This window comes from Arachis hypogaea, chromosome 13 (assembly GCF_003086295.3).
Source record: "Arachis hypogaea cultivar Tifrunner chromosome 13, arahy.Tifrunner.gnm2.J5K5, whole genome shotgun sequence".
Taxonomy (NCBI): domain Eukaryota; kingdom Viridiplantae; phylum Streptophyta; class Magnoliopsida; order Fabales; family Fabaceae; genus Arachis; species Arachis hypogaea.
Window position 1 is genome coordinate 127935070 of NC_092048.1, and position 25140 is coordinate 127960209.

The following is a 25140-nucleotide window of genomic DNA, read 5'->3' on the forward strand; positions in this document are numbered from 1 at the left end:
GAACCCTTTTTTTATGCAAACAATTTTAGGATTAATCTACTAGTCAATCTATTACTTTTTTTTGTTTTAATCCAATAGAAATGTTTTTTATTGTTTTCAGCTATTAAATTTTTAAAGGTATTTAATAATATATGGCGAAGAACACCTAATTATACAAAACCCATTTAAAATGTAAGACGAAAACATCTTTAGAAAAAAGTAAATTTAAAGTAGGCGTCTTTATTTCACTCGTCCAGGAAAAAGAATATAGTAACGTGCGGACAAAATACAGGGAGTAGTATTTGGGAATCAGGATGAACAATGTAAACCCTAGACCCTTCACACGTCTACTATATATAGGATGCCCACTACACCTTGAGACTATTGTTTTATGAAACCACTAAACCTGTCATACTGCTGCAGGAATTCCTAGACGTATACGACAGCTTCAGTGGGCGTCCCAACCAAGCAATGTCCAACAGCAACCCGGTTCAAGCCAATTATGAGGAGGTAGCATCCGTCGAGTACATCTGCACTCTAATCGCTGAAGTACGCGGCGACGTGCCGGAGTGTATCCCGGTTGCATATCGACTGGCGCAAGAACAGTGGGCAACCGATAACCCCAACAAGGTCGTTAGGCTCATAAGCAACACATGGGGAACGGGAGTAGGTGATGCACTTCACCGTTTCAACTATACATTTTTTTTAGGGATAAGTATGATTTTGGTCCCTAACGTAGGGGCTGAAAATTTATTTCGTCCCTCAACTTTTTTTCGCTCCAAAATGGTCCCCTAAGTTTTAATTTGTTTTAAAATCGTCCTTTTTACCAATTATATTTTTTTTATTACCAAATTACCCTTTATTAAAAAATTATAAAATAAAATAAATATAAAATAAATAAATAAAAAAAGAAAAAAAGAAGAAAGGGGGGATACAGAAGCGGGGTGGGTGGGGAGAAAAGGGGGGGGAGAGAAAGGGGGGAGGGGGAGGGTGGAGGGGGAGAGAAAGGGGATCCGCGCCGCCGCACCGCCGCCCCCGCCCGCCGTTTCTTCTTCTTCTTCTTCCCGTCGCCGCACCGCCGTCCGCCACTTCTTCTTCTTCTTCCCGCCGCCGCACCCACCGCCGCACCACACCGCGCCGCCACCACCACCTCCTCCTTCTTCTTCTTCTTCTTCTTCTTCTTCTTCTTCTTCTTCTTCTTCTTCTTCCGCCTCACCACCGCACCACCAATTCTTCTTCTCCTTCTTTCTTCTTCTTCTTCTGTGAACTTGATTTGTTTGTGAAATTTTTGGATTTTTTTTAAAATTTGTTGTGGAATATTGCTTTTGTTGAAATTTGTTGTGGAATATTGTTGTGGATTTCTGATGATGATGATGATGATGATGATAACCATGATGATAATGTGGTGGTGGTGGGTTCTGGTGGTAGTGGTGGTTTTGTTCTGGTGGTTTAAGTGCTATTCTTCTGATGATGATGATGATGACCATGATGATAATGTGGTGGTGGTGGTGGTGGTGGGTTCTGGTGGTGGTGGTGGGAGAAAACACAGCGCTGCCGAGACGGGGGGAGGGGGGAGAAAGAGAAGCGGAAAAGGGGTGTTGTTTCGGGAAGAGGGGAAAGGGGGAAGGGGGAAGGTCGCCGTCGCAGCAGCTCCACGCCGCCGCCGCTCCACGCTACTACTCCTCCTCTGCCTGCATTTGCGATTCTGCTTCTGGTTGAGGAAGAAGAGGGGAGGTAGGGAGGGAGGGGTATTTTTGTCCGAAGGACCATTTTACAATAAACTGAAACCTTGAGGACCATTTTGAAGCGAAAAAAAGTTGAGGGACGAAATAAATTTTCAGCCCCTACGTTGGGGACCAAAATCATACTTATCCCTTTTTTTTACCTTACTATCTGGAGTACAAGCTCTTCCCATGTATGCATTGCGGCCTGCATAAGTTAATAAGTTTTTTGTTCGCAGGCTCTTCGTGCTGACCCCTCTGCGTCGAAGATGATTCGACTCTTACTGGAGATTTCTGGAAAGCACCTTGATGACTACAACTACGATCTCCTAGACAAATCCCTCTCAGTCAACTATGAACTACAATGGGAGATCGGGGCAGTGAAGTCCAACTACCGGGAGCTCCGTTCCTCATACAGGTACGTTCTCCGTTGTAACAACCCAGAGTTGGTCGACTCTGACTCTTCGTGAAGCACTGGGAAAGTACAACTCTTGCCAACCATGCCTCCGTACACACTAGCCGAACCATATCACTGTATCGCCATTGACCTATCTTTGCTGAACTATGGCAGTCAGGTAGTGCTATTTATGTATATGCTGTTATAGTGTGTGTTATCGTTTTTTTCACACTTTGTATTCCCAGAAGTACGAGGATCATGGTATTAACAGCGGTGTCTATGGCCACGTTAAATTTGTTTTGCAACTTTACTCTCTTCCCCAGAAACTTTATTTTAAATGGATGATTTTCGGTCGACTAAATCGAATATCCAAACTAGCCAACGAACATTAAATGTATCATATAAGAATTTAGTACCGTTAGTGAACCGTAAGAAAATAGTTAACAACAACCACATTCCAGTGAATATAATATTTCTTGGGTATTATGTCTCTTTACTATAACCTTGAAGTCACGAATTGGATCAATCTTCATGATAACCAACATGCTGGACTTAGTTCTAAATCAGCATATAAGCAATAGAATGAGTATTTTTATCTTCATTGTATTCAATGTGAAGAAACAATACATTATGTATTTTTCACGTACTCCATAAATTACAACACTTAGTCCTTAAATTTCTATGAGTCAATTTGGTTTTTTACCTGGATTCAATAATTTTTTTAGGTCAATAAAGAGCTTTGGATATAATATCTAATAGTACTGCAATAAATTAAGAAAATAATAAAAATTTTGATAATAAACGTTATGTTAAAAGTCATATCATGTAACGAGTTACAGTTAAGTCGTCCGTGTACGTTATAACCTCATTTTTGGGGCAAATAAGTGTTACACATCTCCCATTATGATTTGCAAGATTTTAGAAAGACTAATTGAGGAGGTACGAAATTCATGCAAAATGATGAAGAAAAGTTATAGTATATCCCATAAAGCATACCATTCATTGCAGCTGCTAAGTAAAAATATTTAAACGTAATTAAAAATTCAAACTGCTGTAACAGTTTCAGAGCAAAACTTAAGATACTAAGTGAAAATATTTATAAGCTTTACGTATTCATGAAGATTGGCATATGCATTCATGGTAAATTGTATCTCTAAGTAATAAATTTTCAGTGTAGGACATACTTCATCTTGATTGATACAGTTGAATGAGGCTAAGAAAAAATTGTCAATAAACTAACTGAAAAAGAAGTATAAAGTAGGATTACAATTAAGAATGTCATCTCAAAGGAAGACTATTTTTGAAAGAAAGCAAATTTCTTTGCTCCACTAAATGTTCATCATTTGATATGCGAAGCGCAAGACATCGCCTATGTTGTCAATTATTCTTGTTCCCAAGTTAGGGGTCCCGGTGCAATTAACGTCTATATTGTACAACGATACATATCCAATTTTAGCCTATGGAATCCTGCTGCCAATGCTTCTTGTGTAGGCAGCAAACATTTTCCTTCATCGCACTCCATCTGGCAAACAGATTCAGCATCACTAAATAGACTATCCAAAGCTTCTATAGGGCTTACACGTATAGGAAACTGCAATTTATAGGAATTTCGGCTAGTGATACTATAACGATCAAATTACATGCTGGAGAATTTGGAAAGAATGTTATAAAGTTAAACTCAGAACAGCTAAGTTACAGGAAAAGAAAAGGGTGGAACCAGGAAACTGGCAACCCTGAAATAACAAGTTAAACAAACCAACGAATAACCAGGAATATACAGAAGCAATGCAAATTCAAAAGCCCATCTAAGTCGAAAACCAACCACGTTTATACAGCATATGATGCTTGGAAATTCATAAAGAAGGACAACTAAAACCCAAAAAAAAATCATAGATTTAATTACTTGCATATTGCTTATGAGCAATGCAAACAGCACCAATCCAAGAATTGCAACAATCACAACAAAATTCTTATCCGTGGCTTGCATGCTTGGCAAGAGATTATGTCCTAAATATTTAAAATTTAACATAGAAATGGTGTTAGAACATGCCTTCGTTTACCACTTTATAATAATCAATAAAGTGACTTACCTAAGATTTCTCAGCCCCCACTGAAGACTACTGTAATATTTACTGAAGAATTATGAGGCTGTAACTTCCAAAGAAAGAGTATCAGCAAAGATACCAAAGTGAAAGAGATCACTGTCCTGATCACAGAGGCTTGAGATATTGCTTGATTTGAGCCATGAAGTCCTACTTAGGTCCCTTAAGCTTTCTCATTCAAGATAATGGTACTTTCAATGTCGGTACTATACAGTACAAACTTTCTTCCAACACTCATCGTGATTTTCAATTGAGAGCAGATACCAGCATGATCCTAAGTTGTAATCAACACAAATCGTTAAGTACGGAACCCCAAAATTGCAATATTAAGTGAATTTCAATGGTTACTCACATGACTTGCTAGCATATAGAGCGTAAGATTATATGCTGCACCAGCCGAAGCTTTCTCCAGCATTACCCCTTTGGCCTCAAGGATTTCATGTTAGAGTGGATAAATCACATATAGCCTGAAGAGGTACTGAAAAAAATGGTAACCATTCCCTTCTACATGCCTTGACGAAAAAATTTGTGTCCCCCTTTAGATTTGGAATTACACTTCGAATAACCACCTAATATTTTGTTTATACGAAATTGTTAGCTGTAGCAAAAGATGAAACACGCTAGAATTATGATGGTCTTAACAATTCAGCTGAATACCTGTGGAAGAGGCTGTGCAGCTAGTAGATCATAACAAAAGTTCTTATACATATACTACGATGAAATCTTGTAGGAGTCTATGATAAGCTCTCCTCTACCAGAAAGGCACAAAAAAGGCTCCATATAAGCATATTGAAACCTCACATCAGTCTAAATAATGTAAAACACAAGAACCATGGACTGGATTATGGTGAGGGAAACTTGAACACAAATAGACATGTCAACGCACATTTATTTCTTCGCCATTGACAAGTAAAAGAACAGTGGATCCACAAACAATGAAATGAAGCATGCTACTAAAAAAATCTTATTCCATGTATTCACTCTTGGATCCAATATCAGAATCTCTTCCGCATCAAAATCATCCTGTCATCTTGCCAAGATTGTCTCACCCGGATGTCAAATTTGTTCGATAGAAATTCCATAGTAGATCCAACAAGCCTGACCGAAACATACTTGTTCTCCCAATCCTTCGAAACTACAGCCATCTTCCAGGAATAGTTTTGGAAGACCTCAACAACATCACCTGGACGACAATTATCTGCTAGTTCAAGCTCAGCGGTACATGACCTTATTGCCTTCCCAAAAACCCGGTCTATAATCGCATCATTAGGTGTAATGTCTCGCACCACCTAATTAACTTCTTAATGTAGCAAAGACTTCTAGCGTCTACGGTAAATCTTACTATTCTTCTTCGACTTCTTCGTTAACTAAACGTGTGCACGCAGCTTCTTCTTCTTAACTCTCCTCCTCCTCCTCATGAATTGTGATGAAAAATTGTTAATATAATTATAATTTTTTTCTTTCATGTAAAATTATATTTAATAACTAATTGACAAACAAATACGTCATGACTTGTATCAGTTTAAATTTGATGCATTCCTATTCATCCTTAAAACGATAAATTTTTCTCGAGAAAATACTAAATAAGATTGTTGATTTCATTTTTCTTTGTCAATTGTTAATATTCAATTTATGACATGTATCCGACTTCAGATTTTTTTTAAGAAATATTGGAAAGGACTATTAAATCCAATATTGTTGGAGCTACCAGCCGGGGATGGAGTAAAAGTAAAATGGAGCAAGAAAAAGATGATAGTGTTTGGTTGAATGAAGGTTGGTACAAAGTTCTTGAGTTCTTGGGATTAAAGCATGAGTATTTTGTGGTTTTTAAGTATAATGGTGAATCCAAATTTAAATTCATGGTGATTCGTTCGAGTGCTTCGAAGATTGATTATTTAAGTTTGAGAAGTTTTCATAATGATCACCCCCATATAAATCAGAAAATTATTTCCCAGATGGTGGTGATCGTCATGGAAACTTCTTAAACTTGAATAATCAATCTCCGAGTCACTCGAATGGATCACCATGAATTTAAATTTAGATTAACTATTACACTTAAAACCAACGAAATACCCATGCTTTAACCCCAATAACTCGACAACTCGGCACCAACTTTCATTCAAACAAACACAAACATCTTCTTTCTTGCTCTATTTTACTTTTATTCCATCACCGGCTAGTAGCTCCAACGATATCGGTTTTGAAAGTCCTTTCCAATATTTCTTTTAAATTTAATTCATGCTACCTGTTGTAGTCGGCAACACCTACTCAATTAATTATTAACAAGCGACAAAGAAAAAAATACCTATACACCATTATTTTGTATTATCTCAACAAAATTTTAACATTTTATTTTGAAAAGGAATTAATCAAACTTACATGCATTCAATTTGAAAATCTCGTTTTTTGTCAACAAACTATTGAATAGAATTTCATATGAAAAAAATTATTCATATTGGTAATAACATCATACACAACAATGATTATAATAATACGAACCGATTCAAGAAGAGGGGTAGGAGGAGGGAAGAAGGCGTTGCATCAACAAAAATGGAGATGCTATTCTATTTTAACTTGCTCTTTGTGTGATTTCTGCTGGGAAAGAGACGAACCATAACAGTGCAGATGGATCAGAAAGTGGGGTGCAGCGACAGTAGAAGGACTTGGAAAGCAAGAACCAAAAACACCTTCAGTTAGATATAAGAGTCACATTTATCCAAAAATCAGACTTCTCAACCTTCCCCTAATACACATAACACATTTATCCAATTATCTGTTTCTGTGTAATTATGTTTTGTCTTCCACTTGGAAAAAATAAATAAATAATTCTTTGAACAGTAGTTGAACTTGACCCTGAAAAAACCAAGAAATAGAAAAATACAACTGATAACAAATTCCAAATTAGACTAATCGCAACCAGTAAATAATTTGCACACGTAATGATATTATTATATCATGGTATTCTGTTACAATAGTCGTCAACATACACTAATCCAATTATAAAAGACAATCAATACCATAATATCCGATGAACATAAAAAGAAAAACCAATTATAATAAGAATCATCATTCACAAGAACCTCTTAAATAGTTCAATTCCCCATCACAAAAGCTTCATTTTTTGTTCCATTTCATCATCCAAGACTACCCTTCATTAATTACTTGACTACTTGAGTTTTCTATCATCATCACCTAATTCATCACATTTCTATATACATACTAGAGATTTTGCCTTTGGTTTTTATTGTATCTTCTTCTATTGGTGATTAATTACTATTTACAAATGGGTGAATAAGAGGCAAACAGATACAAGAGCATAAGACCTGTAGCAAAGTATGGATGAACATTCTTGAGGTGTTTCAAGAAAGGGTGGTACAAGGTTCGAATGAACCTTTCATGTGTGATTTCATCATTTTTTGGGTACATATTTAATTAGCAACACAGGTTTATACACTGGATTCAAAAAAATAGTAGATATTCAACCTTAATTTTTTATTTTTTAATTTCTAGTCTTGTTAATTTGACAAATTAACTTATGTGCCTTGCTGCCATGTCATCTGTCTCATGTAAACAAGGTAGCTTTGAAATAATGTGCAGGTTCAATATTGTACATGTAGACTTATTATTATGCATACAGAAATTAAAAGATATAAAATTTGCATTCTTCATGAGGGATAGTTAAACACTTTTTATTAAGTCAACAATGTTGTACCTTTATTATTATATAAGCATATCTTGTAGTCTCCTTCTCGAAAGAACTTTTCTTGTAGCTCAGGAGGATGGCACCTTAGGCTCATCCAATGATTTCCATACATTCGGGAAACCAGTTCCATCTCCAGTAAAGCAGAGTTTGTCAGGGCCTATCTCGAGGGATCGAACTTCTTGTCGTGTAAACAGTCGACCTCTCTCTAAAAAACTGTAGAAGCAGGCACAGTAAGTAAGTAGTTACAACAGCACGAAAAAACAAGAATGATATAATACATCGACATTGCAGCAAAGTTAGCAACACAACCAGATGCAAGCTTGACGGTCACTCACGTTGGCAATTCATACATACGAACTGAATTGTCTTTGCACGAGCAAACCACCATTGGTTTCGCGACTGCAACGGTCATCCCATACAATCCAAGAACAGCCTATAATAAACAAAAATGTATAAAATAAAATAAAAATATGAATTGAACAAACCAATAACCTCCTTCATAACCAAAATTAAAATATCAGCCTGTACAAATATTGGTGGTTAAGCTTATATTTTTTCCAGTCTGAGTGTATGCCACCTTCAGAAGTCCCTCCTCAGTGCACACCCGAAGGATAATCACCGTCTTCAACGGTCAGGATTACATCCACCTTGTCCGAAGGTATTTTCGGACCGTCGGTGGCCATATCTCTCAACCACTGCCAACCTGTTTTCAGAATCAATCAAACAATAAATCTAGTATGAAACACACGGAGTTTCAACTCAATAATTCACAAATTCACACATCTGAATTAGAGAAGATAAGGCTGAGGACTTACGAGAAACACCGGAATGTATGATACGAAGGAAGGGGTCGACGACTCTAATCTTGATTATGTTGAATTGGAGTATTAGGGTTTTTATCATTTTTTACCCGTGCCTACAACCTTCTCGACTCACCCTTTTTTGTTTTTACGGTTTTGGGCTAAGCCCAAAGAATACTACCCGAACCAAAACAAAGCCAACCCGACCCAATCCCCATCTGATCGTCCTATCACCATGAAGACGCCGCACAAAGCTGCTTGTTTCCATGGCTGCCGCCCCTCAACCATCGCAGCTCCTACCTCTGCTTGATCATCGGGTTTGGAGTCAAGACTTGATGCCCTTGAGCTGGCCCGAATAGGTCTCTCCACTAGCGACACCTGCGTAATAAGATCCTCCGGAGAGGATGACGTAGTCTCTGCAATTTGTGCCGCTTCCTAGACCCGATCCAGACGAAGAAAACCAAATCACGATGAACCCGATTTGGTTTGACTTATCAGAGAAAGACACCGACACGTCATTGTTTAGGTTTTTAGTGGTGTTTGTCTCACTATATGGACCCAAACTAAAGGAGTAGTAGCTTGGTTGATGATGATCAGACCATATCTCGAACCCTCTGTTGATGTTGGTGTTGGTGTTGTTGGATGTAGATCTCCTCGTTTCTTAATAGCAATTCGATATTGTTGTTGTTTTCTTCTTGATCTTCTTCTTCTTGTTTGCTATGATGTGGACCTAGAGAAACGAAGAAGATAACATCCATAGCAGAATGAAGAAGATTACAAGATGTATAAGCCCAATTATATTAAACAAGTCCACCACTAATGACCAAAAACAAAAACGAAAACAAAGGCCCAGCCCACCTCCCTAACATTGGCTCCTTATTGGCATATTCCATTAGCCGGCTCCCCCTTCAACTACCAAGGCAGACAAGCTTTCAGAGCTCTGCCAAGCCTGTTCCCTGCATCCAACATCTTGGACACTTGTCAACAAATCCTTGCATCTGTATGCATAAATCTGTACCATATAACTGGCCTTATTTGAATACAAGTTTTTGAGCTTATTTGGGCGTCATTCTTGAAAAAAAATAATTAAATGATATTTTTTTAAAAGATCTTTTACAAAAGTAAAAGTGATTTTATGTTTGGATATCTCACGTAAAAAGATCTTTTTATCTATCAAATAATATTTGGGTAAAATAAGATAAAAATACTTTTTTGTTCATTTATTATGTGAAAAATATCCTTTTTTTAGAAAAAAAGATCTTTAAAAAAAGATGTAAATTGTAGCTTCTCAAAAAAGATGTTTTTTATTTTTTTTAGTGCTTTTACTTTTACTATTAGAAATTTGTCAAACACACTAAAAAAATTATATTTTTTCATTGAAAAAAGATCTTTTTTTATTGATTTAATGGCGCCCAAACAAGCACTTTGTATCGGGAAAACAAATCTAAATTGCTACAGTCTCCTATTTTAAACTCTTGTTTTTTAATTGTTGATTTTAGTAGATATTTCTCTTCATTGTGTTAATTTCTCTTCATTTTGCTGTTTTACAGAATTTTGCATGTCTTTAAAAGTGATTTCTGTCTATCAAGCGTGCGATGACAATGTCGTATAAAAGAGTAGTGACTTAAAACGCTGATTACCGTCGGATTTAGTGTCGCACATTAGCGTCGGCTAAACCGACGGATTTACCAATAGTTTTACTATGGAATTCATTTGGTTAAATTGTTACCGGCAAATTCCTGATTCTGATGGTGAATTCGCCAGTAATACTTAGAGCAAAAAAGGGGAAAATAAGCGCAAAATATAGCGTGGAATTTACCATTGAAAAATTCGCCGGTAAATCCGTTTTAGTGAAACACTGCGTTTTGGTCACTCGCAACGAGTTACCAGCGGATTTATCTGCCAATATATACGACAGTAATGAGCTCTAAAATTCAAAGCGCGAAGCCCTCTCCCCCTTTAATTTGAAACTAATCTCTCTCTCTCTCTCTATCCTCTTTTATCCCTTTCTCTCTTTAGCCGCCTCTAAACCCCGCTGTGCCATTAGCCCCACCATCGCCGCTGACGGCGATGCCTCCCTCCTCTCCTTGCACCTCCCATTCGCTACAACGTCTCCATTGTAGCCGCTATTGCGAACCCTATCCTTCGTTGCAGCCGCCGGTCTTCTCACTGCCAACGAGCGTTGTTCTTCGTGTCGGCAGTTTCTTCCTTTCGTCCAACACGCTTCGTCTACTGCCAAGTTCGTCGTCCTCTGCCAGGTCTAGGTTAAAATCTGATTTAGCATTTTTTATAACATTTTTTATTATTGTTATATGGTAGTATACATTTATACTTATATTGTGGGTTTCTTAAGAAAATTTTATGAATTTGCCAATGCTTGCTGCAATAGTTTTATACTAAAGGTTATATAGATGGATTTAGTTTATTTACCATGTGGTAGAATATTTTTTTTTTTTGCCGCATATATTAATAAGGATACATCTTAATTCTCACTAGAAATCTTTGCAAGCTTCTCTTCAGTTAACATGTAAATTTTATGCTTTTATGTAGTTTCTTTATCTCACTTGTAGTAACTTAGTGATGTTAATGTTAAGTTTCTTCCTGCAACCTACCATGACTTGTTCTAATGAAAATATGTGACATTTTAGATTGGCTATGAATTTATGACATTACATATTATTTCATTGTATGGTGAATTATTTCTTGATTTTTTTTAATTGTGTTATATGGATACTTAGAGTGAACTACTGTAGATTCATATTTTACTTATTGATAGATATACAATTTACATAGCATTTAGATTTTATACAATATTTAGATTTTATTGATATGATACTCTAATAAGGTGACGATTTCACTTTAGCATGATGTGAATAAAGATGTTTTGTTGAATTTAATTCTTATGAAATTAGTTGAGTGTGGATTGATATTGTGGATTGAGATTGGTTGGATTTGTGGGAACTGTAAAGGTGGATATATGTCCAATTTAAAGGGAGGTTATGTCCAATTTTTCCGGAAAGTTTTGTTGAACGATTCGTGTAGTATATATGCTGATTAATGTTAATAGTATTTAAGCGGATTAGTGTTAATAATATATTCTCTTTGCAGACATGACAAGCGATAGCAGAGGTAGATCGAGTGGGTCTTGTGGTCATTTAGAGGGAAGGTTTCCACCAATTTCCTAAGGAATGTTTAGTCATCGCCCTCTACCCCGACTTACCCATTGACCCCTGTGATGTCACAGGTGGCTCTAGTGGACCAGCAGTTCATCATGCTCCTAAACCCGAACTACGTGCCTCCTTCTGCTATGCCCCTGCAGATCCAGCGATAGATATTGCAGTGGGTGATTCCTCCAGTGCCCCTAGCAGGATGTCCCACCACCACTGCCTATCATTCGGCCGAGGATTTGGCCCGATGGCATTCACGCGTGAATACATACAATTTTTTAATCTTAAGTTTATGTATTTATAGTGTTTGTTAATATGAGGTTTTTTCTCTGATAGGTTTGCACCAAACAACAATGCTTGCACACAGGAGATCTTTGAGTTCATTAAGTTAATGTGCGATCACCTATGGCCGAGCTACACGAAGACCCCGACTGAGACCAGAGAGCGATGGTTTCAGAAATGAGCGATAAGAACCCAATAATGTTGAACTAATTAACTGTATTTTATCCCGACTAACTAATGTTATTGAATTACTTTGTGCAGTTGAAATTCATATAGGATGCGGAACATAATCTCATGATCAGGAAGATCTACGACGACCACCAGGCAGCTAAACGGATTCAGCAGATGATGAGCAACGTTCGTCAGTGGCGCGACCACCTAACAATCTGGATCCATCCATCCATCAAGAAGGAACTGGAGGCCCATTTTAGAAATGATGAGGGGTTCAAGCATTGCTGTTTGAAGAATGTCGCTAACAGGGCTTCGCCCAAGTCATCGAAGTATACGGATGGATCAGCGACCTTCATAAAGACGAAGAGTAGACTGGTAAGTAGTTTGGTAATGTTTAATTTTTTAGTAGTTGGTTGAATTAGTTGTTTAATTTGTTGATTTATTATATTGGTTGATGCAATTTGTAGTCTAAGTTGTTGGATCGTAAGGCGACACTGGCAGAGACCTTCAAGTATACCCATACTTTAAAGGGACAACAAGGAGAGATTTGTTGACGAGCAGTCTGCGGCCTATTATGTGATTTTAAATTAATCCTAAGTTTCAAATTTATTTGGTTTAAAGTTAATTAACTGTTATCCTAATCACAACGTGTGTGATACAAGAGGATTACACGCAAAGGTTGGAGTCTGCGACCCAGTAGTCTCAGCTGCCTAGTGGGAACGATGAAGCCGACTCTGAGACACCAGTGGTAGATCTTGATAGGGTTTGGTGCAAGACCGCCTCTGAACCCCACAAGAATTGCTGCTTCGGGTTGGGGCCGTTTTTCACCAGTGGCCTCTGCTCCTCCGCGTTGGTGGCTTCCTCTGCCACTAGCCTTGCCAATCCCCAAGAAGTTATCTACTTGAGGGAGGAGGTGCAGAAGCTGACACAAGAGCTTCACCAACAAGCGGAGCAGTTTGAGCTTCACCGACGTCATCACCTACTCCGCCGCCTCAACAGGGAGACCCTGACGACGACGATTACTGGGATCTATAGAGTTTAGGAATTTTTCTTATTTGTCTAATTTATTATATTCTACTTCTGTGACATTTTATTATATTAAGACTATTTATTTTTATAAAATAATTTGTTCATTTTTGTTGGATTTAAAATTTTTGCTAACAACTTTGTTAACAAGAGTTTTAATTTGACTACTAATTGTGGCTTAACTGTGCCAAAAAAATTTAAAAAATTAAAAACTATCATAGAATTTACCGGCGGATAAATCCAACAGTAACTTGGCACCTAAACACGTGAAATGGCGCCAAAGTTACCGTCGGATTAATTCGATGGTAATAATCAACTTAGTCTCGACAAATCCGTTGGAAAAACTGACGTAAAATCCGTCGATAATTAACGTTGAACGAAAATAATCTGCCGGTAAACAGTTTCTAGCACCTTTTATATCGTCAACTCCAGGATGACAGTAAATCCAACAGTAAATTAATTACTGGCGAATTTATTTGATGAATCTGACGGTACTCAGCGGTTTTTTTGTAGCGATTTGCTTTATGCTTATGAATTGGTCTTTTGTTTAAACACTATGTTTAAGTATAAGAATCCAAGTGTTGAACACCAACAACTCTTTTTAAGTGCATATTTTTTTGGATGTTGCTATTTCAATTTTCTATATTTAATGGTTAAAAATTGGATTAAATTAAGACCTATTTCCTTGATTGTATATGTAAATTTGTTATTGATATTGTGTTTAATGAAATTTTGTATTTTGTAGTAATTAATTTTAATATATTTATATTATGTATAAATAATAATAATTGTCCTAAAAATATTTTGAGATTAAAAGAAAAATACGTTGTTAGCTCTAATAAAATAAATATAATATAATTAAAAAATCACTTACAATTTTAGTGACAATAAAAATGACAACTAAAAGTAAATAATATTATAATTTTAGAATTATTTTTAGTGGCAATATAAATTGTCGAAAAAATTGCCACAAAAAATTATCATTTTTAGCGGTCTTTAAAAAGTTCTTTATCGACAATTGTATAATTATCGCAAAAAGTTGTAACTTTTAGTAGCCAATAAAAAGGCTTTTACCGAAAATTGTAAAATTGTGGCTAAAATCTTTTCGTGACAAAGTATATATATGACAACTAATGTTTAATGAGTTTAATTTTGATTGACTAACAGTGTAAAATATTTTATACAGTCATGCAATAACAATCATTCTTTTGGATGATCATTCACACGATCAATATAAAAGGTAGTTATTTTTGCTAATATGACGTTATGTGATTGAATGCATGTGTAAAATACTTTTGCACTGACAGTATATCAAAATTAAATTCATATTTAATTGTCGCTAAAAACAAAATAAATGACCGCTAAAAATAATTTTTTTTACCAACGATGCATCTAATTTTTTTTTTTCTTTTGGTTAAGTCGGTTTCCTCATTTTGGTATATTCCTTTTGATCCAACCTTACTGCAATAACATTTACCTCAAAAAATGTAATTTAATAGCAATGACATGACATTCATGTTTTCTTTACCCCTTTTTTGATATATCATTTTCTATGCTGGTGTAACTTAATTCTTTGTTTTCTAGGAGAGAAGGGAGAAAGAAAGGGAAAAGGGGAGAGGGGAGGGCTTTGTTGTGTGAGTATGAAACAATGGCCACCAAATGAAATAGTTAAAATATTTTACTTTCTTTATTCTTTCAAGGGTATCCTGCATCCATTCTAAGTAGGAGGTACACTTTGAATACAAAGTGAATCGTCCTTGTCCTTGTGGTGTTGTCAGTTGTGTGCATCTATCACTCACAACACCATTGTTTAATACATGAATTAAGGAGTGTATGAACGAATCATTTTTCCTTATAAATATTCCCGGTTCGCTCAAAACAAAGCATCAATAATGAATAATCAATCGGAAAGATAGAAGACCAGCGACGAAGACCTTGGGCCAATCATTATTGAAACGTGCAAGTACCAGCTACCAAATATATTGCTTATAAAAAAAAACTACCAAATATATAATCATATGGCACATATTTTTATTTTATTCGTTTTTTTTTTTTTTACATGAATTTATAGGCTGTTTTAGCTTTGTACAGTCGTGGGTAAAATGTCAACATTTTGTTTTTGTGTGGGATTGACCCATATCCATATGCAAAAACGCTTGAAAGTATTACATGAACATATTTAATGGATAAAAGCCCAATTAATCAAATATAGCCCCAAAAACACTATAGGGTACCTCTTGAACGACCCAAAAAAAAAGTACCTTGCACTTCTACAGAAAAAGGTTACGATCCATAGATTTCTGCAAAGAGAGGGGACAAAACATAAAAGAGAGGCTAGCTATTCACAAAAAACATGAGAGGCTGGCTAAAATATAACATTTCCATCATAAGACTATAAGAGAGTGAAGCTCCCATGTGAGGAAATTAATAGAACAAAAAAAATAAGAGTTTCAATTAAATTTATAACTTTGCATTGTAACTACTTCAAAGGAGTTTAGTCAAAAAAGCTAATACGTTCACAACACATCGTGTGGATATAACAAGGAGATTTTCATTAAACCATCCAGTAAAAGATTATGATTTAAAAAATAAAGAAAAATTAATTATGTACAATTATCAGAAATCTAATAGGAGTTTAGATTTAAAATACTTGAACAAGAAAAGACCCCGATGAAAGAAGAATTTCTCAGTTGAAATTAAATAATTAAAAGAGAGATGAAGAGGAAGATGAACATGAGCTTATAGGTTAAAGCATTTAAGGCGCCAAATTTTGATGAAACCAATTAGAGCTACAAGGAAAGTTGCATAACACATACCATCCCATTGCATTATCCTTCTAACCAATCTTGATCTGAGTGCCACAATCCTGTGACAAGATCTTGGTACCGTTGCCAAGATTGCTAACCATAATCTTGCATGCAATCTTAGACTCGAGAGGCCCTGTCTTCATTCTCACGGTTGTCATCTTTACCCAAAGTTTCATATCCAAATCCAGAGTAACATTCTTCGATTTCTCCAATGCCCTATGCAACCGTTCACTCGTCCCCGTCAGATTAATATTAACTTCCGTCGAATTACCTTTCTCTTGTTTCAGCGCTGGGAACCACGTTCCCCTTGCAACCTTAGTATTTTCGAACGTCGTCATAGAAATATCCGCATTGTTGGCGTACTGCAGCCCCAACTTCTTGTTGCGGTTGTGGGCCGTCAACGTAATCTCGTACTGCGGTGGCGGTGGTGGCGAATTCTTGCCACCGCGCACGGTCTTCACCGAAATATGGGTGACCTCGAATTTGGGTTTGGTTGGTTTGTAGATTAAGAACAAGGTGGCAAGGGTAATGCCAACAATGGCGAGGATGGAGATGATTATTATGGCGGTGGTGATCAACACACGGGGAGAGAAGCAACCGCAATTGCATTCCCTTTTCTTTGGTTTTGTTGGGTTCCGGTATTTCTCGGCGATGAGGGCATTCTCGCGCGGCGGCACGTGGTAGACTTGGTCCTTTGGGAATTGGACGATGTAGGTGTCCTGTTGGCGTTGCCCTTGCCCAGGAGGCGGCGGTAACACTAGGGTCGAGATGGCGCGATCATCCGCGTCATCTCGACCTTGGTGGTCCTCCTGCCTTTCCATGTGCAAAGGCAGAACGGGCTACTTGCACGCACCAGCAGCAATGGTGGGGATGAGTTCTACGATTGCATGCATGTGAATCGGGGTTGATAATAATAATAATAAGGGCAAAAAAACCAAAATCACACTAATTCAAGATTGTTTATTTCTTCACATAATTAGTTAAACTCGTCTATTATTAGTGATTATGATGAAAACTTTATCCATTTTATATATACTTCAATTGGAACTAATTTCCATATAAATAACCTCGTACTAATGGAGAATAATATTATAATCTCATCTAAATTAATAGAAAAATATTTGAAAGACAACAAAAAATTAATTTAAAATTATTTTATTTTATATTTTTTAATTATTGTTTATTTTATTTATATTCTTTAAATATATAATAATAAATATTATATATATAAAATAATTATAAATATTAAAGTAAATAAAATAATTTTAAATTATTATATTTAGGATTACCAAATCTAATAACTATTCTTAGCATGTTTGCATAAATTCTCAATCACTAGTTTCAACTTATTATTAAGCCACTCCTACGAAGATAGGACACTTTGTTGAGTTGCCGTGTCTGCGTGTTGGATATATTTTGGACACTACATTCACTGATACTCGTTCGATACGCGTGTCTGCTGTGTTCAAACTGTGTCTCAATAAAAAATAAAAAATTCTTTTCCGAACACATTTGGACACACCTAAATACCATCACGTGCCAGTCTTATTCTTAATATATATTCTTAGAATAAATTTAGATATAGTATATATTATTATTTATTAAAACAAAAAATATTTTAAATATTTGATATAATTAAAATATGACATTAAAAATAATTTAAAAATAAATTTATATTTTAATATCAAAAAATATTAAAATATCATTACGGTTTATCTAAAAAATATTTTATATTTTATATGTACGTGTGTCCCTGTGTCATGTAAAATTTTAAAATTCGCGTGTCGGCGTGTCCCGTGTCGTGTCGTGTCCCGTGTCGTGTCGTGTCCCGTGTCTGTGTCCGTGCATCATAGAGCCACTCAAATAAAGACGTCTAAAACGTTTTTCTTTAAATATATTTTTTAATAATTAAAATTTAACACGTATAATCCGATTAAATCATGTTATTTTTGTCCAAATTAGGCCAAACAAATTAATTTAACCAAAAAAATAGTGAATCAAATTTTCAACTGATCAAAATTAATATTATTTTTTATAACAAATTACTACAATACTCTTATTATAAAAAATAACTAAAATACTCATATTATATATTAATTTTGAGAATCCTAAATTCTAGCTCTTTACTTCTCTGTCGTCATAGAATTAGGATTTAGAGTTTGTAAAATTAATAAAACTCTATAATTAGAGTATTTTAGTCATTTTCTATAATAAGGATATTATAGTTATTTTTATAAAAAAAAATATTAATTTAGACCGATTCAAAATTTGATTCACCACTTTTTTAGTCAAATTAATTTGTCTGTCATAATTTTGATAAAAATAATACAATTTAATCGATTATATGTATTAAACTTTAATTAATAAAAAATATCTTTAAAAAAAAGACGTTTTAGATGTTTTTATCTGAGCCCTTATTATTATTATTATTATTATTAGAACCGGTTGAGAAACAAACAAATTAGATCATTTGTAAATGATTATATCTTTGCAATTAAGAGCAAAATAGATATCTTAGCTTCAATAGGTGAATCGATTAGAGAGAGCTAGATCATGTTAATGCTATCTTTCGTGGCTTAACCAGAGAGTACACTTCATTAATCGTCTTACTAATGACTAGACCACACATTAAGCATAATTGTAGAAAAGTTAAAAGCAGTGTTGATGGCTCATGAAAATATGATAGAACACTTTAAAAAACCATATCAGTTCATTCAGGCTAATTTGCACAACATACACAAAACAATTTTGAAAGAGATAATTATCGTGGACGTTATCAAGGCATAAGAGGCAGATCTTTTCAAGGAGGTAGGATGAAGTTTAGTGATGGTAGATCAGCTATGTACAATGGCAGATCTGAAAGATCTTGAGGAGCTTGGAGATCAAGTTTTAGTGGAGACAGAGGAGTTATGAATGATCTTCTCACAACAAAAATATATCGCATATCTGCTGAAGAATGATATGGTATGACAAGTTGTAAGTCTTGTCACACTCCCTTACTATCTACTAACTACTATTAAGCTTTCGGCAATTGGTGGTTCACACCTTGCTGACTCAAATCGTGATAGGTCTGTAGTAGAGAGTTTGCAATATCTCATTATTATCCGACATGATTTGGCTTATTGTTTGAGTAAGGTTTCTCAATTTATGCCATCTCTATCATATTCTCATTGGTATAATATTTGAGTGGGATCATGGTTTATTGCTGGATAGGATCCCTCTATGAAGCTTGTAGCTTCTTATAGTGATTTTGATTGGGGTGGTGATATTAAAGACCACAAGTCTCAGGGTGATTTTTGTGTGTTTCTTGGATCAAATCTAGTGTCGTAGTCTTCCAAGAAGCAAACCGATGTTGCGAGATCTAGTATTGAAGCCGAGTATAGGAATATGACTGATCGATTGCAAAACTTATTTGGATAAAAAAAATTGTTGAATGAGTTACGGTTTGAGTTGTCTAAGTCTCCATTGGTGTACTGCAACAATTTGAGTGCTCCTTACTTACAGCTAGTCCCATTTTACACTCCAAGTCTAAGCATTTTAAAAATGGAGATTTCACTTTGGGGCTTCGGGCATGATTTTGTTTCTGCTGGCATTATTCTAGATTTCTAGTCACATTTCTGGTCATGTGCATGTATAACATATACTTTTACAAAGGTTATCCCGTCTAAGACATTTTTGCATTTCAAATCCAAACTCAAAGGTGCAAATTCCTCGCACCTTGAGTTTGAGGTAAAATGACAGACGGTATATCAAGAATAGTAAAGATAATCAAAAGATTTTAGTTTAGACAGTTAGATAGTTGGAGTGTACTTTTCTTAAGTTTGTCAGTATGTGTGTAAAAGATGTGATAAGTGCCTCTATAAATAGAATGCCTGTGCCTAAGAAACTAACTCCAAATTTATTAAGTGGAAGAACACTTTTCTCTGTTTTTGCTCGCTCTCTTTTCTCTCGGCCATTCTCTTCTAGTTCTTCCCTTTTTTTTTAAACCTAGATATGATACCTTTACTTTTCTTCATAATCTTCCAGCATTGTCCAATAATTGTTAACTGCAAAAAAACCCTTTACGTAAAAAACAGCCAGAACCTGCCTTATTTATCATTAATTAATTATCACAACAATTAATGAATACTAAATAAGGTAAGTTATGACTGTTTTTTTGACTAATTTTTTTTTGTTAACAAACATTTCCGATTTTTGAATTGTGTTATCTAAGTATTGGTCAACTCCCCTCAAATAGCAAAAAGTTCAGCTCAGTATATTAGCAAAACATCTTCTTAAACAATTATTACTATCACAATCTCTAATAACCCATTCAAATCAAGTTCTTGTAACATTTTTAAAAACGCTCTAGTCACAATTTAGTTTGACGAACTCAACTTAAAGATGCATCTACACAAATAACAGAGTTGAACTCGAAGCAAAACATGATGGTGAAGCAATTAATAAAAAATTTGTTGCCACAAAAACGAAAACGATAAACGATTTCCATGGCAAAAGAGTTTCTATCGTTAATATATAATTGAAATAACGAACCAAATGTTTCAAAGCCCAGCAAGAAAATTTAATTGATCCATATATAGAATATTTTATAGTATATGCTATTCACATTAGTTGTGGTGGAGGAAAAGTGGAAAAATTGATTATGTTGATTTAAAGGGCGAAAATCTCGGTGTTTATGAGAATATGCTATTCACATCGTAATGATTAAACAAGTGATTTTTTTTTACCATATTTTTTAATTCTACGGCTCAAAAAATTAATTTGTTGCAAATCTAAGTTTTATTAAGATTTTGTTAGAGGTCAATGAATTGTTATAGGTACAGACGGATCCAGAAATGATATTATGGAGGGGTTAATAACACATATAATATTAAAAATTATGTAAAAAATTATATAATATAAGATGTATTATAAAAATATACGGATAGAGAATATATTTTAAAGTAAAAAAAATATGTGTATACTTTTTAATAACGAAGTGGTCGATTCTTCATATCATAAAATTCACCGATAATAGAATTTGTGTCAAAATTTTTAACAATTTTCTTTTCAATATAATTAAAAGACAATTAGCAAGAAATTCATCTTTTATTTTGTTTCTAAGTTATTTTTCATAATATTCATAGTTGAAAAAGATCTCTTAATTGTAGCAATTGAAACAGAGAGAATTAATACCAAACGAATAAAAAAAACGGCCACAAGAAGAAAAAGAATTCACTTTATGAGATTTAAAAATTTTTATTTAATTAAAAAATATTAGTAATAATATCTTTTTCAAATTTTTTTAATATTGTTATTTTTTTTTTTTAGATATTAAAAATTATTAATAATTAAATTAGACTGAACTTTTATTTATATTAGACTAAATACTAAATATTTTTTTAAAAAAAATTAAATTATACATAACAACTTATTATTATTAAAAAAAATTGGGGGGCCGAGGCCGCCACTCGCCCCCCTTATGTCCGTCCCTGGTTATAGGTGTTTTGCTAGATGATAAATTTATGCGTATCGATATGTTTAAAATATGAACAAATAATATTAATCCACGTGGAATTTATTTTCCACATCAACATTTAATTTTTGTTTTTTAAATATATATTATATCATCACTTTTACTAATACACTCCTTTAATTAAATAAAAATAAAAAATATTTTTTATTTAATTTTATAAAAAGTCTTAAACATCCTTCTTTTATTTGATTAGACAAAAATATCCTTTTAAATTAACGAAATTTTAAAATTCAATTAATCCTAATTTTATAGTTTCAAATAATTTAAACAACAAAACAAAAACATATTAAAAAAACAAAAAATCAAAATTTTTTCATCTTCTCCAATTTCTCTAATCATTCATGCCCCCTTCTAAGCAAAACATATCAAAGAAACAAAAAATCAATCGTTCTTCATCTTCTCCAATTACCCCTCTAAAACAAAGCAGTAAAAGTCCCAAACCAAAACCCTAGGTTCTTTGCCGCCGCCGTCCCATAGGCACCACTTCATCTGCAAATGAGCCTGACCAGGAATCAGACCCGAAAGTAATGCTTGAAAAGTCAAGAAGCTCTTCACCTTTTCGTCGATTAAGCCTCAACATCATACAAGCAAAGGTTCTAGCTCTAAAGAGACTGGGCACATGTCGCATTTGAGCTCCACACCAGCTCTTAAATCAAACATGCAAGATGGGAGGGGCTATGTTAGTTCAAACACTTTAGGCCATGATAAAGCTTGTGATGCAGGCAGCGGCGAAGAACCTAGGGTTTTGGTTTGGAATTTTCACTACTTTGCTTCAGAGGGGGTAATTGGAGAAGATGAAGAACGATTGATTTTTTGTTTCTTTGATATGTTTTGCTTAGAGGAGGGCACGAATGATTAGAGAAATTGGAGAAGATGAAGAAATTTTGATTTTTTATTTTTTTAATATGTTTTTATTTTGTTGTTTAAATTATTTGAAACTATAAAATTAGGATTAATTAAATTTTAAAATTTCGTTAATTTAAAGGATATTTTTGTCTAATCAAATAAAAGAAGGATGTTTAAGATTTTTTATAAAATTAAATAAAAAATATTTTTTATTTTTATTTAATTAAAGGGGTGTATTAGTAAAAGTGGTGATATAATATATATTTAAAAAAACAAAAATTAAATGTTGATGTGGAAAATAAATTCCACGTGGATTGTTATTATTTGTCCATATTTTAAACGTATCGGTAAGTATGAATTTATCATCGTACCGTAGCAAACACCATTGTTATATGTATAAAAAAATTTTAAATTTTTAATATTTATTTAAACGGATTAATAAATTAACTATTAGATTAATTTAAGTTGGTTTGATTAAAAAAAGTTATATACATAAATTTTTTTATATTTTTATATTAAAATTAATGAAAAAAATTAACGAGGATGAAAAATATATATTAAAAGATAGTACAAATATTATTTTTAATATAAAAATATTTTATAAATATTAGAAATTATTCAAACAACTTAACTATTACTATTTCTTAATAGAAAAATGAAGAGATTCTGCTATGCAAGCTAAAAAAGAGAGAAATGTATCTATTATATTAGTGAAGAAATCACATTTTTATGAAGACAAAAGATACAACTATTTGTACCCAAAAAGAAAGAAAAAAAAAATTATACTAATTACCTTTTTATATTCTATTATACAGTTGCAATCTATTAGTGTCATATAATATCCAATAAAATAGAGAATATTGAGAGTACTAGTAGTATTCATACATTAATAGCCTCCCTTAAGCTGGGAGTGTACAAATTATACATTTTAAGCTTACTACATATCTCTTCAAAAGGACCTGGTAGAAGTGTCTTTGTAAAAACATCAGCAAGTTGTTCTCTTGATGGAATTTGCATGAGCTTTAAAGAACCGTCTTGAACTTTCTCTCTAACTTTGTGACAATCAATCTTAATGTGTTTTATCCATTCATGAAACACTGGGTTAGGCGCAATATATCTAATAGATTGGTTGTCACAAAATAATGTCATAGGACCTGGTACTTGATTTTGAAGTCATTCAAGTTGTACATCAGTCAAATTCCTTCACAAGTTGCAAGAGCCATTGTTCGATGCTCTGCCTTCGAAGATGATCAAGTAACTATTTGCTGTTTTTTATTTTTTCAAGACACCAAAGATCTTTCAAGAAAGAAGCAATATCCAGACACTGATCTTCGGGTATTCGGACATGTACCCCAATTAGAATCTGAGAAACCACAGAGGAATAAGTCACAAACAGACTCAAAAAGTAATCATTTTTCAGGAGCTCCTTCAAAGTACTTCAACACATGTACGGCTGCTTTGAAGTGTTCATCTATGGAACAATCTAGAAATTGATTTAACTTGCTAACAGCAAAGCTTATGTCAGGCCTGGTATTAGTGAGGTATATCAACCTTCCAATGAGTCTTCTATATGGCTTAGCATCATTCAACAATATTCCTGATGACTTTGAGAGATGAAAGGAATAATTCATAGGTGTGCTGGCTGGTTTTGAACCTAATTATCCATATTTTTTTAGGAGATCAAGAGTATACTTCTTTTGATATAAAGCTATTTCCTTTTTACTCCTTGCAACTTTGATGCCCAAGAAAAATTTTAGTTTGCCTAAATCTTTGATTTTGAACAAAGTGTCGAATTTCATCTTCACACGTTGGATCTCTTCTATGTCATCCCCTGCTAGAACCAAATCATCGACATAAACAAGAATAGAAATGAAATCTGTTGGAGAAGATTTGGTGAAAAGGGAATGATTTGCCTTTGATTGTGAGTAACCTGAAGCAATCAAGACAGAGCATAACTTAAAGTTCCACCGGTGACTTGCTTGCTTAAGGCCATATAAGAATCGTTCTAGCTTGCAAACCATTCCTGGCTGCGCATTTAAACCAGGGGGCAACTTCATATAGACTTCTTCAGGTAAATCACCATAAAGAAAGGCAGTGGTCACATCTAATTGATGAATAAACCAGTTCTTACTAGCCGCAATTGCTAAGAGTACACGAAGAGTAGTCATTTTGATTACAGGACTAAAGGTATCAAAATAGTCATACCCTTGTGTTTGAATGAAGCCTTTGGCCACAATCCTTGCTTTGTGTCTTTTTATAGTCCCATTAGAGTTATACTTGGTTTTAAATACCCATTTACATCTGATTGTATGCTTTTCTTTCGGTAGAGTAGTAAGTTTCTAGGTTTTTCTTTTCTCCAATGCTTCAAACTCAGCTTTTATTACTTTCTACCAACAATCACTCAGAATAGCCTGCTCATAGTTTTTTGGTTCCGAATTTGTAAAAATTGTAATAAAAAGTGCTTTGTGTGATTATGATAGGAAATTGTAACTCAAATAATTGAAAAGGGATATCGTTTTGTCATTGATGATTGGACCATGCTATTAGAGACAGTGGTTTGTAGACATTTATAATCATCAAGGTATTTTGACTTGTGTCTTTCTCTAAGAGATCTTCTTAGTGAA

At 34.3% G+C, this 25140-nt stretch overlaps 1 protein-coding gene and 2 long non-coding RNA genes across 5 annotated transcripts; 1 reads left to right on the forward strand and 2 right to left on the reverse strand.

Moving 5' to 3' along the window:
* The first annotated feature begins 370 nt into the window (after nucleotides 1-370).
* Nucleotides 371-2402, forward strand: LOC112736031 (uncharacterized). The gene is made up of 2 exons (XR_003168697.3): nucleotides 371-649; nucleotides 1940-2402. It is a non-coding gene; the product is annotated as an uncharacterized lncRNA (long non-coding RNA).
* Nucleotides 2403-3209: 807 nt separating this feature from the next.
* LOC112733316 (uncharacterized) lies at nucleotides 3210-9472 on the reverse strand. Of its 3 annotated transcripts, XR_011869952.1 has the most exons (10): nucleotides 8718-9468; nucleotides 8480-8605; nucleotides 8238-8335; nucleotides 7912-8115; nucleotides 6445-7052; nucleotides 4857-5903; nucleotides 4552-4768; nucleotides 4188-4473; nucleotides 4001-4104; nucleotides 3210-3619 (listed from the first exon to the last, which is right to left on the reverse strand). It is a non-coding gene; the product is annotated as an uncharacterized lncRNA (long non-coding RNA). The 3 variants fall into 3 exon arrangements; XR_011869950.1 differs by lacking the exon at nucleotides 4001-4104 and having other exon boundaries at nucleotides 6445-6861; nucleotides 8718-9472; XR_011869951.1 differs by lacking the exon at nucleotides 4001-4104 and having other exon boundaries at nucleotides 6445-6791.
* A 5883-nt stretch (nucleotides 9473-15355) lies between these two features.
* Nucleotides 15356-17071, reverse strand: LOC112733317 (NDR1/HIN1-like protein 13). Its single transcript, XM_025782239.3, has 2 exons — nucleotides 16165-17071; nucleotides 15356-15648 (listed from the first exon to the last, which is right to left on the reverse strand). The coding sequence occupies exon 1, from the start codon at nucleotides 16974-16976 to the stop codon at nucleotides 16185-16187; it is 792 nt and encodes a 263-aa protein (XP_025638024.1). The 5' UTR covers nucleotides 16977-17071; the 3' UTR covers nucleotides 15356-15648; nucleotides 16165-16184.
* Between the last annotated feature and the right edge of the window lie 8069 nt (nucleotides 17072-25140).

Bases quoted from the DNA above. Each gene is read 5' to 3' on its own strand.
- LOC112733317 (XM_025782239.3), bottom strand. From the start codon at position 16,976: ATGGAAAGGCAGGAGGACCACCAAGGTCGAGATGACGCGGATGATCGC.